This window comes from Anoplolepis gracilipes, chromosome 3 (assembly GCF_047496725.1).
Source record: "Anoplolepis gracilipes chromosome 3, ASM4749672v1, whole genome shotgun sequence".
In the NCBI taxonomy this organism is placed as follows: domain Eukaryota; kingdom Metazoa; phylum Arthropoda; class Insecta; order Hymenoptera; family Formicidae; genus Anoplolepis; species Anoplolepis gracilipes.
This window is the reverse complement of record NC_132972.1, coordinates 4540008-4558183: the sequence shown is the minus strand read 5'-3', so window position 1 is coordinate 4558183 and position 18176 is coordinate 4540008. Positions and strand designations below refer to the sequence as shown.

Here is an 18176-nt window from a genome sequence, read left to right as displayed (position 1 = left end):
CAGCGTTTCACAATCGTCGAGCCGCGATAAACAGAGCCGTAGACGAGTGTTGGGTTACCGGAATTCCTGCCGCGTTATTCGCACCGCTATTTTCTCGTGGTAACACCTGCTTCATTAGTCCCCCCCCCCCTCCCATCTCTAGCGCTCTCATCGGTTAACGAAATCCCGGAATCGAGATCGTCATTACGTGCCCGGATTTACGGTCGCTCGATAAAGGAAGATTACGGCTTCCAGCAAGTTTCATGCCACCGTCGATCTTCGAAAGGTCGTTAAGGGGAGCTCAAGGGAAACGTTGAGGTGGCTATTCTAAAGAATAGATTACGTTGTGTTTCTCTAGGCCCCCGACAAAGATCTTATGTTACGTTAAAAGATTTAAAGTAATTAAGAAATTGCATAAACGAATCTTATATTTATAAATAAAAAGATTTGTTAACTTAAATATTTGAGTGTCTGAATCTTCAAAGATCCATAGAAAGATATCAAGAAATAAATTATTGCAAGATTAGAAAAAATTCAAAGATTCAGTAGATTTAAAAAATCGATTGTTGAAAACAGAAATTTTCATTATAAACATACAATTTTTTATTACGAGATGAAAAGATCTTCAAAGATTGATGAATTCAAAGCCGTAGCTATCTAAATTCAAAGATTTAAAGATTGTAAATTTCAAAAGAAATAGAGATTTATTTTATGAGTCACTATATAATAGAATGCTTCTCTAGTAATGACTTCGAATGCCAAAGTCAAAACCGCATAAAAATTATTTTATGCTAGTGACTGATTCTGTTGTCATAATATTGATAGTATATACATAAAACTAAAAATTTTATATAATATTTATTTTATGTGTCTTTAGTGTGCATTGCAGTTGGATGTGATAATATATGCAAACTTTATAGGTCAAATAAAGAAAGCACTTTCAATCTTTTTTTTTTGATATGCCAATATTGCAAAATCAATATTATTGAAAATAACAATAGAGTTCAAATTACTTAAAATGTATGCATGTGATATGAGAGTTGATATTTCTAAAATTCGCGTATTATGATGAATACAAATCTTATAAATATGTAATATAGAATTTTATCACAGGCATTATAAATTATTGATAAAATTTATATTGTTTTTCTAATACTACATTTCAGATAAGTGTTAGTAGTTAAAGTGTTATCGTAATAAATGCCAGCTTTGCTGAAATAAATAATTTTAATATACGTATTATCGGAGATAGTAATATTATGTGCAGTCAATATTTACTATTTAAATTGTCGATCATTGTCGAGAGAATATAAATTCGTCAAGTATTATAAAATCAGTTAATACTTTAGTCAAAAGGGGATTGCGATCGGTTACGAGAAATAAAGTTGAGTTGCATGCATTTATTGTGTACCGATGAAAATTATTATGCAAAATAAATTTTATATATACGAATAATTCATGATTATCAAAAGCATTCCTTTGAATAAAAATATATAAATTTTATCAGACAAAAATGCTTGCAATAAAATTCTGTAAAACTATTTACAAGATTTGATAGCTACGGCTTTGAATTCATCAATCTTTGAAGATCTTTTCATCTTGTAATAAAAAATTGTATGTTTATAATGAAAATTTCTGTTTTCAACAAACGATTTTTTAAATCTACTGAATCTCTGAATTTTCTAATCTTGCAATAATTTATTTCTTGATATCTTTCTATGGATCTTTGAAGATTCAGACACTCAAATATTAAGTTAACTCATCATAATATGCGAATTTTAACTCTAATACAACACACATACATCTTTAAATAATTTGAACTCTGATACATTGATTCATACAAAGAATCATTGTTTCTCACTTTTTCGATAGAGACTAATTGTAACGAGATAAATATAATATGTAAATATGTGTTCTACAGGATACATACTTTTAATTTCAATGATAAATATTTACTTATCGATAATTTTTTACGTAAAAAAGAAAGAATGTTATTAATTTACGGATGATTCTTCATTTTGTACAGATTTTGATAGTTGAATTCATATCTTTAAAACTTCAAGAAAGATGGTATGATTTGTTCGTAAAGTGTAGCGTGTTTGTCATTCGTTGGACGGCGAACATGAGTCTCGTGGTTAGCGATATTTAGTGTCTCGATGAGAGATGATTTTATTATGCAGCGGGCGTTAAACGCGCAGGATGTAATATAACGCGAGTGTCGGGGAGGAGTGGGTGTTGGTAGACGCGGCGATATATAAGTGTTTGGCCCGGTTCCAATCGACCTGCACAGTTTCTCCCTATTCTCGAGGCATCTGTTTTTCTTATGCAGTACATAGTCACTTGTAAAGCAAGCACAGACATGCTTCTTTTGCGAATACGTGTCATTTACATTTACAGTGAGCACGCAAACCTCAATCTCTGGTCTCTTGACGCCTGATATCTTTGAGTAGAATATGAATTTACCACATAAAATATTGCAATAATTCAATAAAAAAGGCTAAATTAACACAAGCAGATTAACACAATAAATTTTTAATTCTTTGGAATTTTAATTTTTCCAAATTTTTGGCTTCTGGATTCGTAGATGATTGAATTGTGTGTAACTCATAGAATCTACACATAAATGCAAACAATATATTCTTCATTTAAGACAGATATATGAGTACAACAATTTAATATCGTTTTCCTAATACAAGCAGACATTTTTTTTCGTGTATTGTATTTTCGTTTACTTGTGACTTTTCTTAACTTGATCAGTAATCTCGTCTATTTCACAGTTCTTGTCTCTTAAATCCTACAATTAGGAATGTTTCCACATGTCTTCTCAGTATTTTGTCTCGAACGAATGCCAAATGCATTTTAATGAAACATGTTTCTTCTCGCTATATGCGCATTTGTCGGAAACAACTGACAGTAGAGTTGTATGATTGTTTATCTTGTAGCTTTTATCGAATCAAATTGCACATTTGCTTCGCCGTATACACGTGTTTCTATTACGCTTCTATTGAAAGTAAGCAGTCGGTGTTTATGAATAACCCCAGAAGTTTAGATATCTTTTTTCAAGCGCAGCAACTCTATCATAGAAAAACGATATTTTTGAAACAACATATGTGTATGTGTCACAGTTATTACTTATTAAAAGTATATAGAGTTTGACATATTTACGTATATACATAATAAAAAAAAAAAAGACATTAAAAAAGCAAATATGCGTTTAAGATATATAATCCTGTTGAAAAGAGTATTTCAAAAATATTTTCAATATGTTTTGCATTTGTTAAAAACATTTACTTCGAAGTATGCTCTCCGATGACAGAGTTGACATCTCGTTCACTACAGCGTTCGGGGCGCGTAACAAAAATAATCTATGCTCGGACAGTCAGAAATAGCAGAAAAAAATCGCCGTGCCGTGATAAACCGTGGTTGGTTTTTATCGGCACCGAGAGAATATTCAGGCTTCGAATTCACGCTCTCCATTTTCGCGCGAGTTTTGCCGGCGAGTCGAGTCATTACGACAGTGCGCGCGACGTGTTACGGCAACGCGAAAATATTTCTCCGCGCGCGCGGAACGAATGCCAAACGCATATCCGAATCATAAATGCGGGGACACGCATTGTCGGTCCGCAATAGGTCACGCCACTGCATACAACCGCCGCTTTTAATCGCTCGGTTGGATTAGCCCGGTTATACGGATTCAACCAGGCTCCCGATGTGCACTCGCATCGCCAAATGCATTGACGCGTATTATCTCGAAAGACACAACTCGCTAAATTTATCGTTACAATATATAGCATTAGAACATTTAGCGTTTAGCATTTGAAATTTATATACGAGGTAGCCCGAATATATATTTTTATTATATCCAACGCTTTTTTTAAGCCGTAGATTTTTTTCAACAAATTCAAGATTGACATTTCTTGAACATGAAAAAGAAGCATTGTAATTTTTTAATTTACAAATATAGAATAAACTCACAAATTAGAATTAATTTAATTTACAAATTAGAATAAACTCTTAAATTCATCTCGTTGAATATATTAAAAATTTGATCAACTGCTTTATACATATACATAATTCTTTAAAATACTGACATAAACTTAAAATTACGTTCTAGTGAAAACATTCACTCTATATATATATATATATATATATATATATAAAATCAATATATTAAAATGTACAAACAAAAAGTGTGAAACTATTGTTTATTATAACTCAATTTTTCTAGGATACCATTTAATAAAAACAAATTGGAAGTAAAATTAGCTAATAAGAAATTGCAAGTTTACTTAATACAAGTGCAAATGCTTCTTGCAGAATATTTTGCCGACTGTATGATTACAGTGTGTACATTAAACTTAAATATTTCAAGTTTAATCACGCTCGAGTACATCCTAAATACTTAACTTTTAGATACGTGCTTACTAATCTCGCGAAGTATGCCACACCGCGCACAAACTTCGATTCCAAGTCGTGACTCGAGCTTGCCGAAGTGGATTCTATTTACTCGGTGATCCTCGTGATCTACTTTCCAGCATTTCGTGCATTCGCTTTATGCATATTCAAATATCCAAATAGAGTCTCGTTAGCGCCAGATCAACGGCCACTATGCGTGCTGCTCTACCGAAGCGTTCAGGAAACTTCAAAGCGGTCGAGGCAACTGATAAAACTGTCCAAAGAACCTCGAAAAGCAACAGCCAAACAATGAGGGAATATTTCACCAGAGAAATTCTATTTTCAGCTATGCTACGCTAATTGTTACATCGTTCCCTAGCGATCAATGAACGAATCCAAAGGCAAAACAATGGCAATTATAAAGGAGCCATATTTTATCGCACGAGTAGCTATAGATAGTAATCCTTTCTATTTTCTATTATAAAGTAAATTAATCTTTTATATGTCAAGTTGAATAGAAATTTTTATATTTTTCTCGTAAAAACTGGCACAATGCTTTTAACATAGAAATCTGAAATGTTAATATAAAAATATTATTATATCACATATATTGTGATATATATATATATATATATATATATATATATATATATATATATAGTATGCATTATATTATACATATAAAAATATTTTTTTCTTCATATAATAATATACATATTAAAAACCGTGAAATATACTAGGTTTTATTTATATATTTTTAATATATATTTTATGAATTAAAATTATAAATAATGTTTGAGTTTATTCTCAATAATTTCAGACCAAAAAATTCAGACCAATCATCATTTATATTATTCACTTTTTAAGTAGCGAAATATAATGAAACCATTATTAATGGTACATCCGACGATAGTTTTTTGGTAAAAAGTCCATCCACAGTGCCATAAATGTGAATACGAGAGAACTTGTTAGTTTTTTGAATATACATCTCTCCACTATAAAATTTGATACATATAATTTTATTTGTGTGAGGAAAGAAAATTACACAAATTATATAGCAAGCAAATATATGTCGAAAAGTTATCTTTATATTTCCAGCAAAAAATCATCAAAACGAGTCATACGTACTATTAGTTTTATTATAACAATCTCTCACAGCATATATATCGAAAGTTATTCGTAAAAGCTTTTTTCAGAACAAAATTTTGCTTTTGTACCAATATTTAATTATAAATTTATTACATAACTCAGTTAAATACAAAATATATGTATATTGTTTAATATGATGATATTAAGCTATTTCGTACATCTTTACATTTTTATTTCCATGAATATTTAATTATAAATTAGTTATATATTTGAGTATGAAATATCACATTGACCGATATTGACATTACGCTGTACCATATATTTCTGTGTTTGCATTTAATATAAAATTAATTACTATTACATCATTCTGAGTTTAATTTGCCTAACAGCATGTTACATCATGCTACATTCAATATAATCATATATCTAAATTCGATTATAGAGTAATGAATATTCTAATTTTCAGAATATTTTTTACCTTTCTTTATTCTACATATAAAATTCTAGGATATTTTGATCAATGTCGTTATATTCAACATAAAAAGATATCATTTTTAATAAGCATTCCTAATTATTATATAAAAATGCTAGAAAGAGAGAGAGAGAGAGAGAGAGAGAGAGAGAATGTTTTGTGTTAAAAACCTATTAAAAGCTATGACGTTGTGCCTTCACTTGGGATCGATATCGCGAGAAGTTTCAGCGACAAGGGAGAACAAAGCCTGTTGTAAGCTCGATCCAGTTCTCCTTTGATACATGTTGCAACAATCGCTCCTTTGCAAGTAGAAACGTCGATTCACCGGATGTTTATCGGCCGCATGTAGTGCGTGAGCATAGGAACACGTTCGAGGACGCGGCCATGTTTAAAAGCAGCCGTTCAAGAGAATCAGTTCGTTGTGCACTTCTAAAGGCGTTATCTCGATAGGCTTAAAAATATTGCTCACGTCTGGCGGTGTTACGTGGCACGCGCCGATAAGATTCTCAAGCCTGCGCGCACCGCGCACGCTCCATCGGCTTTTCGTCGAGGGAAAACAAACCATCGCGAAAAGGGTCGGCTTGAGAAGACTGCTACCACTCAGTGACCGAAATGCGGTTTGCTCCTGTATGTAATATTGATGCCATCGCCGAGAGTACTCTCGATGTCGACAGGAAAATTCCCGTGTTCGTTTGCTACGAAGCGTCCTGCGTTCGAAAATTGTTGCACACGTGTTTGACGTAGTAATACATGATATTTCGTATTATTCTGAATCGCAAAAAAAAAAAAAAAAAAAAAATGAGCCTGCTCTTTAATGTGCGTCAATAATTTGATATTGTAAAAATAACAAACGTATTATTTCTGACGCGATTATAAAAGTAGCGTTAAAAAAAAGATGATTAACTGAAAATTGTTAGTACCGTTTTAAAACAAAGCTATTACAAGTTTTATATTTTACATATTCATTTTGTATTTTTTATATAACTTTGATTAATCGTGTTATATTCTATAAAATAATTTATTAAATGTGCTAATAAATAGTAAGACTTGGACAATTTTCCAGCATCGTCATGTCGAATATATTCGATAATTGACGTGTGATTTGCATATCAAGTATGCATAATTTGTTTTATTCCTGAAGTATTCCGTAAAATTAAAAAAAAAAAAAAAAAAAAGTATTCACTGCTTACAAGTGTAGTGACGAAGCGAAAATTCTGCGAACGGCCAAAGTGCACGAGCGGTTCGCGTATTTCGCATGCTAATATGATTCCCGCCATCGAGAACCGCCGCTGCTGCAAATGCAAAACGTCGCGCCGCATCCGTTTTGCCTTACTGGGTTTTTGTGTGTAGACGCGATAAACAATAGATAAGGTATTCGACTGAGACGAAAGGCGATGTACGATTATGGCAGGTACGTGTCTTGCTTGCGAATTGTTATCGCTGACTCACCGAGCTTCTGTTCGATAAGATAGAGAGCTTATCACCGATGGTTGCGGTGCAAAACTTAACCGCTCTCTTTGCCTTTGCTCCGTGTCACTATTTTCCCCGGATCGTAGAAACCGGAAATCCTCGGAATCGAGCAATGTTCGCATGCACTAGTTACTTCGTGAAACCAGCCGCTCATAATTTATATCCTTCCGATTGCTACGATCGAACGTTAGAGTTCGTCGAAGTCGGTCAAATAAAACAGCGAAATCGCATTAAAGTATTTTGCTGTCAAATTTATTACATTTATTGCATATTTTCATTTTATATCATCTTCATTATTGCAGATCTTTTAAATTTCCTCGTGAGATGCAAATCAATTGATAATATTGTTTACGAGTAATTTTTTTAAATTATGAAGTCACATGATATAATTGCAGTTGTTTACGAGTAATTTTTTTTCAATTATGAAGTCATATGATATAATTGTTTATGAGTAATTTTATTTAATTATAAAATCACATGATGTAATTGGCATCCTTGAAAAGATTGCTCGTAGCAACAATATTTCCTATAATTTGTTATATAACGAACAATTCAGCTCGCGTAGGTGTGTGAAAGACGATTCATATAATATTCAATATTTATGGATCGTGAATAATACCTATGAATCAGTAAGTTGCACGTGTGACAATGACATAAATTTCATTACTACGATATAATGTGAAATTTGATTGGGAAACTGTTATTTTCTCAAAGAGTCCTCGACAATCTTTGCTTCATAAAAAATGTAACTTTACTGATTAATATATGCCTACACTCGTGTGCAAAAATAGAGTTATCGACGAACGAATCGTATTGGATACATGAAACGAAGTAATGAATAACATCAAAAAGGTTTTCAGTTAGATAACCGTACAAAGCTCAACAATGTGTGTTACATCCATCATCTGGGCAATAAAAAAATGTCGGCTCGAATTCCACTCAATTTCAACAATGATCAAATCACTTATCGGAAAAATAATGACTGACATGGAGTGTCAATCAGGATATAGAAAAATTAAAAATGATACTAAACTATGTATGTGTACATCAATTGTTAACACGCAATAATTGTTTTCACCGAGAAATCGACAATTAATTTAACTGCTAGTCTGTCTCACAACCGTTAAGACGTGACATAATCGGACCAAAGTAATGTCAGGATAGAATGGAACTCGAAGGGAAGACAGTTAGAACGCGTTACCAGTTAGAGCCCGGAGCGAGCCACCGGTCTGTCAGCCAAAATAAACAGAATGTCACGGATATAAATAAAGCTTTCACTCTCTTCGCTCTTCTTTTCGTTGGGCTGTCGTGCTTGACAGGGGTCCCTTGATCGGCGTGCATCCTGTCGGAAATGCTGCTAAAATCGTTCATCCATTGCTACGTCATTGACGAGAGTAATTATAGAATGAAAAATAAGGTTCAGTAGGTTTTTTAGATTGTTACATAGTCATAAAATGAATGATGGGGAAAAAAGCTTCGCCTATAATATTTCGAGTAAAACTTTTCTTGCTACAATATTTTGTTCGACAAATTTTGTCGATTAAGTAAAAAAAAAGAAAAAAAAGGTTATCAAGTAAGAATCATTGATTATTATAATTATTAGATTATTAATTCACTTGAAAATTTCAACGGAATCAGAGCCTGAATAATTCATATACTAAATTAAATCTCCAAATATCTAAGTTTTGTTTATAATTATCTACTTTGAGACTAAATACGATTGAAAATTTGACATAGGAAAAGCAAAGAGACATTTACATATTATGTGCATAAATTAATTTTACAAATATAAATTATTAAAACATTTTTAATAATAACTATTATTCAATTCGTTACATTTTTTCTGTTAAAAGTTATCCATAAATTCAAATTGAACGACAAATATCGATTACTAACTTTTCCAACATTAACAATAAGTGTCATAATAACAATCCACGATAAAATGCAGTTATATAGAGCTGCCAATGCACTTGTATACATATATGAACATCATATCTGCATATCGCGCAAGAAAGTAAGTTCCATATTCGACTAATCTCGCGCTTTATGCATGAGTTTGGAGTTGCTTTATCCAAATTCGAACTGCGTCAGATGCGGCGCGGTATTTACGAGATTCGTCTAACGACAAAGCAACTATAATACCCTGATACCGGATAACTCTCTCTTTCTCTTTTTCTCTTCTTGTTTACTATTTTCCCGTTTTACTAGGATTTGCATGTAGCCACAACGGCACTATTCATGGCGGCCGCCGTGCGCACGTCCCGCATCCCATATCGAAAAATCCTTTTCCGTATTGCACGTGTGCGCGGTTACGAATAGCCTGATCTCGGTTTCGGTTACACCACGTCGTGTCTATTCATTTTTATATACAACCACGAATATTATGCACTCGTGCCCTAGTCTGCTTTGCTTACGCCATAAATAAAATGAGCTTCCGCTGTTTATCAGTGGGAATCGAGATAAGATATACAATTTTAAGAAATAACTATAAGAATTACATCTTACTATTTTGATAAGCTATTTTGAGAAAATATCTTTTTTTAAATTTAGTTTGTGAAAAGTGTGAATATAACAGCGTTAATTTGTTGGCTATTATTGTGACATATAATCACACTAAATTTTTCATTTTTTATCTTTACTTTGCATTATATTTTTAGGTACCATAGCATTCCGAATATTATACAGTTGTACATTTTTTATTGTTACGTTTATTTAATATGCAGTTTTAATCCTTACAATCGTTATATCTGTTTTAAATATTTAATTTACACACAAACGACAGTGCTATTATATTCTATTCTAATTTAAAAATTTTTAATAAAAATGTAACTAATAGTTTAGATAAGATTTTTACAGTTGATTACACGAATAAATTTATATTAAATTTTATAGTCTCCAATTATGACACAGTCATAATATAAATAAAAATTATATTAGCGCAGTAAAAATATATTAAAATATTTTTTTTTTTTTTATCTAAAGCCAATCTTTCAGTGTTTCATTGTCGACAGTCTGAATTCATAAATTACTTTTTTTCGATAGAACTATCTCGCTATACATGATTTTCACTGGAAGAAAATGTAATTCTAATGAATTAGTAATAAATTGAAATTGAATCGATAAATAGAAGAGTGCTTATCTATTATACATTATTTTAGGCAAAATTTTATACCACTGCTTTTTACCGGCATTTTATTCAACAAAAAACTTTAAATATTTTAGAGCTCTTCTCTTGGATTACCGCGGGAAAACTTTTTTGATCCCTAAGAAGTTTTCAAAAATTGTATATAAGTTCTTTCTTTTACTTTTATTGACTCAGTTCTTTTTCGCGCATTCACTTTCGCAATTCAGAATTATCTTCGCTAACTCGATTGAAAAATTAAAGTTAGTTAACTGTGAAGCTGTCGCGATTGAATGGTTAACCAACGAAGTAACTTCTATTTAATGCCTAACTGCTGGTAAACAGGATCGAGCGTCGGTCCATGTAACGTGGTTACTTGATCTAGGATCTTGTTCGCGCGCAACTGCGCAAGCCCGACCGTAACAAACAAAGTGTCAGAATCAGGTTTCGGCTAAACGCGAGGTGTAAAGCCGCTTGAATCTTGGCGTGATTACAATTTGGCACGTCATTTGCACACAGCGCCGGCTACGACGCCCGAAACGGCGTTGCATCCCGATGTAAAAACCACCCCGCGTACGAGCGTCCTCCTCCCTCCCTTCCTCTTCTCCCTCATGAAGGTTCTTATACGGCACGAAATAAAAAAAGGGAGAGAAGAAAAAAAGAAAGAAAAACGGCATGAGAGTAAAAAAAAAAGCGAAGGGAGAGTGAGCGAACGAAAGGGAAAGAGAGAGAAACAGAGAAAAAGAGGGAGAGAAAAGAGAAACAGCGAGCGGTCCAGCCGAGCGCAGCACGTGACGGGTGTCGTTAATATTTCATTAGCATTCGTTTTGCGTCGTTCCACCGACGTGCCTGGTTTTATATACGTTCTACGTTACACCCCCGTCCAGCCGGTAGTTGGATTTTTATTGCTAACGCGGTGCAGTTATCCGTAAAAAAATCGCGCGTTTTGCCGCGTCCGTTGACTCTTCTGCTGGTATTCGCGCGGTGCCATTTGATATGCTTTTCGATGTTTTCAAATTTTTACACGCTCCCTTCCCGATCAGTACGTGATGGAAGAAATTAGAGTATTTCCAAGTAAAATCTGCTACAGGAATCATCATGTGTGCATTTATCGAGAAGAATGATTTTATTATCCTCTTCCTGTAATTTTTCACAATATATACACTTGATGAACATTAATGATAATGACCCGTATTAAATTATAATTTACTTTAAATTTTAAATAATCAGATTTAAACGTAGAACACAAAAAGATATTTGATAAATTCTATAATATAATTAAGTTTTAAAAGAAAAATCATTGTTAATCTGTTTAGTAATTTGCACTTTTATATCAGAATAAAATCATTGTGAATATCTATACAAATTTAGAACATCTGGAGTTTTCATAATGTCTCTAATTTATGCCAAAGTATATTTACAATGTAACGCCGAACAAATAAATTCGCCGATGAAAATATCACACAAGGACATTTAAAAAGAGAGAAGATAAAAAGAAAGAATTCGCGAATTAATTTTTCATCATTCTGTCATTATATATATATATATATATATATATATATATATATATATATATATATATATGTATCATTGATAAAATTCGTTCGTTTCTGCTAATCGTCTGCTGATTCTTCTGATCTTAACGGTTTATCACTTATTAATTAGTACTTCGCAGCTGGATTATGTCTTCTTTGACTACGCAATCTCAACAAGCCCCTCAATTCGGCCAATTAATTAGCATTTAATGAACGTGCTTTGAGCTGCATTTTCCGTCAAGGTTGTGACGCGGAGAGAGTTAAGTTTACCTTCGCGACCGGTATTATTGTCTTCTCTTTCGCTTGTTATACCGTCATGCCACTTTGCTCAGAATTCCTTTCTTAACCGTGCCAGAACTTCAAAATGATCGAGCAACCATTAAAAGAGAAGTATATTGCTTGGCGCATCTTATTATATACTAGACGTTTTATGAAAGGTTTTGTATTTCTTATTAAAATTATTATTAAATGTAACCAAACGAAAATTTGAGTTAGTGAGCTTCTAATAAAACTTGGATCAAATTAAATACCTCTCATTGAAATTTAATAAGATTTGTCCTCTACGTAACGCATCAATATGTATTCTGTTTTCATGGACTGATTAATGAGGAAATATTTGAATAAGTTATTATTATACGTCAATCACTTGCTTCGAGTATATAGAAAAACTTCAAAATTGTCTCGTGAAGAAAGCCATACTTTCTTAATAAGTGAATTTGATATTATCATCTTTATTGTCAGCAAGACTCCAACGTCTTACGATACTATTCGCGATAATGTTCCGCCGAAATAATTAAAATTTTCACTCACCGTTCCGATTCTCGCTGTCGGCCGGCTTCATCTGGATCGGATGGCGCATCTGAAAATAAAAGAGTCAACGATATAGTCTACATTTCTGCACTCTGGTCTGACCTTATCATCGGCGCTTCGAAAGCATCCGGGCGTAATAAAAGTGACATTTATTATTGATAAGACTGCCGATATCGTCGACGTTAGAGAGCGAGTTCGGATGTAAAGTTCGTTTCGCGCTTTTTGAAAAATGCAAGAACGGGAAGCCGTTTTCCACGACTTGCAGTTCGTTCTCGTACTTACATAGAGGCGATTGCGCCCGATTTTATTCTAAGGATTCTTTCCTATTTCACGCGCGCGAGACCGAAAATCAAGTGCGATATAAAGCCAGAATTTCCTATCTTACAGAACGCCGTATTGTCGATACAAATATGCATCTATATTTATGCAGTATGATATTTCCGAATTTGCACTATAAGAAAGAAATTTATTTTTTTTTTATCTACTGAATGTTTAAGCAGTATGGAATCGATTTTCTTTTAATTACATTTTTCATGTTATGTTTTTTCTTGGAGATATATTTGTTAATTTTCAACATTAAATATGCAAATATTTAATCACATCAATTGATCTTTTATTAAAATTTACTTGATATTAATTAAATAAGATTTTGTTGCACATTTATATAAAGTTAAATTGCAAAAATTTTTGTATTTTTAGTAGTTATATTTTTTACTAATTATATAAAAATATTTATGTACACAAATTATTTATATGCACATATTAATTAAAAAAAGATTTATCCTAAATTTATTAATCAGAAGAATAGTTTTTATTTAACTTATATAAAATCATCATCGAATCGTGATATCTATTGTACCGATTTATGTAGAATATCTTTTCTCAGGGATATTTCTATTCATATTTCTAATACATTTCAAATATTATTATTGTATAGAGAATACTTCAGCTTTTTAAGCAAATTCAATATGAAATAGACTTTGGATTAATTTTAATTTGACTCTTGAGTGAAAATATTGAACGTTGAAAATGAAAAGGAATATATATTGGGCAACACTTGAAAAGCACAGTTCATTAAAATACTAATACCTGCTTCTGGGATAGGGCAAGTATATCATTATCGCGATAATAGAGTGTTCATTATAACGATATCGTGCTACATATATCGGAAGGTCATTGAAACGCGCGATATCTCTTTGATAAACGATATTTATGAGAGGGAAACGTGTCTGTGGTAAAGTAGCTGCATTGTATGATCAACCGCTTGTGTGAATATGGAAATCATTTCGGCGTATCTGTTCGTTCGAACGTGCGCAACGAGATTTTCTGTGCAATGAATCTATGACATCGGCCGCGTTTTCGCGAACAAACACACGCGATCTTCATGAACAGATAAGAAGCGTATAGTTAGTGTAGTGTGTATACGTGCTACATATGCGATTACCTATCGTTCGTTGCAATAAAATCGATTTACGCCAAATTTAATTGTGCGGATTTCGCCGCGAGATAAAATTTATTGCAACTGATGTTTTAGCAATTATGCGATTGAAACAGAGTGCGCGCAACTTGTAAGCGATTTTCGAGTAAATAAATGTTATCGTAGCTGAACACGTGCGCGGGCTTTCATATTTTTTCTGTATACGTTTAAAATACCCCCTCAGATTGTTTCAATAGCGCTCATAGGGATTTTCCGATAAAAAATGCGGTTAGTTAAACTTTTTTTTTTTTTTAGTTGCAGTTCAATGTAATAGTATGGTACAATAATCGATAAATTTCAAATGCTTTGTTCATTGTGTCCTAGTATATTTATTGCATTCGTTAATTATTATATTAATAGTTTACATTGTTAATATAAATATGTTAGTATAAATATGCATTTTATCTTTACTCTTGTTCTCTTTCTCTTAAATTATTTAAATTTATTATTGTATTTTTTGTTATAAATTGGACATTACTTAATAATTTCAACTAGTTCTACGAAGACTCATAAAAAATTAGTGAGGTGATTATTCTTTGCAAATAAAAATGAAATGGTATCGTAAAGTTGTCTTTCTTTATAGCCAAGATGATGCATTATCGCGTCATAGCAAAATAAATGCACACAGAGGAAAAAAGAAATAATGATAAAGAAAGGAGAAGGGATAACATTTATAGCTACGTTGTGATGGAGTCTCCCTCCCGAGGAAAATGGTAGATCTGACATTTTCGTTTATTATGGTGATGGTTATTACATGTCGGAGGAATAAGCCATCGGTTTTTATGACACTGGAGTTATATTGAACAGTCTATACTTTAGCGTGAACGATGAACAAGTCACGATCTGGCTCATTTTTAAACTCGTTGTTTTTAATTTAATTGCTACGCTCGTTAAATTTAACGCCATCAACAAACTCTGTTGATGAGAAGATTCGATCGAAATATTCGAGAGTTCTTCAACGAGCTCTCTGCCAGTCATAACGAATGAGTCACGGCATCTCTCGCGAGAGACGAACCCGGAAGAAATAAAAATTGCAGTCCGTCGACATATTATCATTAGTCGACTAAACACGAGCAATTACGTCATCATATATCATAACATCTATGGATGAATGATGCTATGTAAAAAAGTAATCAATGTAAAGTATGATATGTTTCTCAGAAATATTAATAAAAAATATTAATATTTACATAGTCTTTTAGATTGTATATTTTTTATGATACAAATATCATTAGCCAATTTATATATCTTATATATGTGTATTCTAATAAAAAACTAAAGATCTAATGCGATAAGATGTCCGTGAAAGAGAGAATTTATAGATTTATCGATTCATTCATAATATTGAAGATCTGCAGCACTAATCTGTATGTATTAAATCATCGATAATTATATATAATCAAAGATTCACAGAAGCGAGATCTATGCAAGGGTATATAAAAAAATTTAAAATAAATCATTATTCATATCAAAAAATTTAAAAAAAATGTGGATTGAAATCAAGAAATATACACATGTAAATAATGTATAAAATCATACACACACACACACACACACACACACACACACACACACACACAAAGATGCAAAAATCATTTTACTGCAATTAAATGTCTTATTAGAATAAGCTGGGTAACAATATCTAAAAAAATTACATTCCCTATTTTTCATATTAATCATATCATTTTTATTATACAATATTAATCACATTCTTAGATATTATAATAATGCGATCACTCATGTTTAGTCGATTAACGATGACATGTCGATAAATTACAATCTAATCCATCGGTCGCGCTTATGATTAGTTTTAGTAGTGAAAAGATTAAGATTTCCCTTCGAGAGCATCATGTTCGGTAGCAATTCAAACAGTCATTTGCTATTCATTCTCGAAACTGGGTTCCTCGCAATTGTGCTCCTGGTTCTATCTTGCAACCGTCTGCGACAGGAAGGATCATTTGGAGATTCAAATTCGATATCCATATCGACCGGTAGGATCGATATTCCAACCTAGGTATAATCGGACTACCAACTACGATTGCGATCGAAGATTATGCGCATCGACTAACGACCCATATACCACAACGGTGATGCAATCTGGATGCGCCAGATTCACTATAAAGTAAGACAGTATACTTTCCCGATACGAGGTATCGCAATACAGAATTGTACAATAGGTTCGATACTTTGAGTATTCCATATTCATTGAAAATCCCTTTTACTTTTTATGACTGAGATATCGAAATATAATAACATTTATATGTATTTAAAAAATATACATATACATATGTATATGCGCGCGCGTGTGTGTGTGTGTGTGTGTGTGTGTGTAATAAACTAATTCTTTCTCTTTTTTTGTAATATATAATGTATGTAGATAATTTTTTGTCCTATGATGCAAAAGATTTTGGACGTCATATTTTACTTTATTTCAAGTAATATAAAGTCAATAATAAATATGGTTAATAATAAACATGAATGGATCTCTATGAAATATAATATAAAAATAACTGATACATAACAATATATATATATATATATATATATATAAAATTCTATTTTAATTTTTAACCCTTCTTTTTTTTACATATTTGTAACATGCGTGCATAAAAGAAATATGTAATCTGAGAAAGAAATATAAAGTAAACTAAAAATGCTCTCTAAAACTTTTCATATAATTTTATACGCTTATACGTGGACATATTCCGATCTTAAAATTATACATATAATATGTTTTAGCCCAATTAAGTTTCGAGACAATAAATTTTCTCAAGTATAGTTATCTATAATATTTTTATTTCAACGTAACTTCTTAATTTTCTTTTAATATAACTACATAATTTTAGAATGTATGAATAAATGTACCTATATATATTTATCAAGATAAATTATATACAATAGACTAATATAAAATATTGCCGCATGTGTTATTATTGATACAGTTTTCACAATAATTTCCATATTACTTCAAAATTATATAAAATAAAAAATAATTTAATACTCACCTCGTACGATGCGCGGTGGAATTGTTGTACACAAGGTTAATCTGTAAAATACAAATATATCGAAATCATATATATAAAACAGTGTCCAAAACAATAAATATTTGAAAAAGATAATTATTGCACGCAAAGAAATTTTTTATCCGTTTTCATTAAGTAGATATTTAATAAAAAGTTACATAATTGCCCGGAAATTTTTTTTATCTTAATTCTCTTATTAAATTGTAATAATAAGTCTTTTAAACAATGTTACAAAATTTTATATTTATATAAAAAATATTAATTATTATAAATATTTTTGTATAATATTTCATATGTATAAATATTTATATAATATTATGTATATATATGTATATATAATATTATATATATATATATATAAAATATGTATAAAATATTATATATACATATATAAATATTTTATATATTTAAAATAAAATATAGAATATTTCAGATGCATTTTATACAATAATATGAAATAGATCACTGTTGAGGAGATACACGAACAATTAATTGTGTAATTGTATAAGACTAACAAATAATAAATTAAATAATTTATAAATTGCTCACCCCTTAATTGTTCTATCATCGTTTGATGCTGATTAGGCTTCCTCTTTCTCTTTTATTTATCTTGTTCATCCATGCTATTCTTTTATGACACTCATATGATAATCACTCGATTAATTACGACCGTACACGCATTATTATTATCAAAATACAACCATCGCGCAGCACTTTTACATGACACTCTCGATGTTAATTGCTCACGACATGCACTTTATTATATTGCGACTGAAAAACAATGCGAAAACTATGCGTTGCACGA

The 18176-nt window shown here is 31.6% G+C and overlaps 1 protein-coding gene across 20 annotated transcripts in view; it reads right to left on the bottom strand.

Moving 5' to 3' along the window:
* LOC140664251 (CUGBP Elav-like family member 1-A) overlaps positions 1–18176 on the bottom strand; it is a 528745-nt gene that overhangs the window by 58374 nt on the left and 452195 nt on the right. For all 20 annotated transcript variants that reach the window (XM_072889205.1, XM_072889211.1, XM_072889210.1 and 17 more), the window contains one exon: positions 12872–12920. In XM_072889205.1, coding sequence (XP_072745306.1) covers positions 12872–12920 — 49 coding nt within the window. The remainder of the gene's footprint in view (positions 1–12871; positions 12921–18176) is intronic.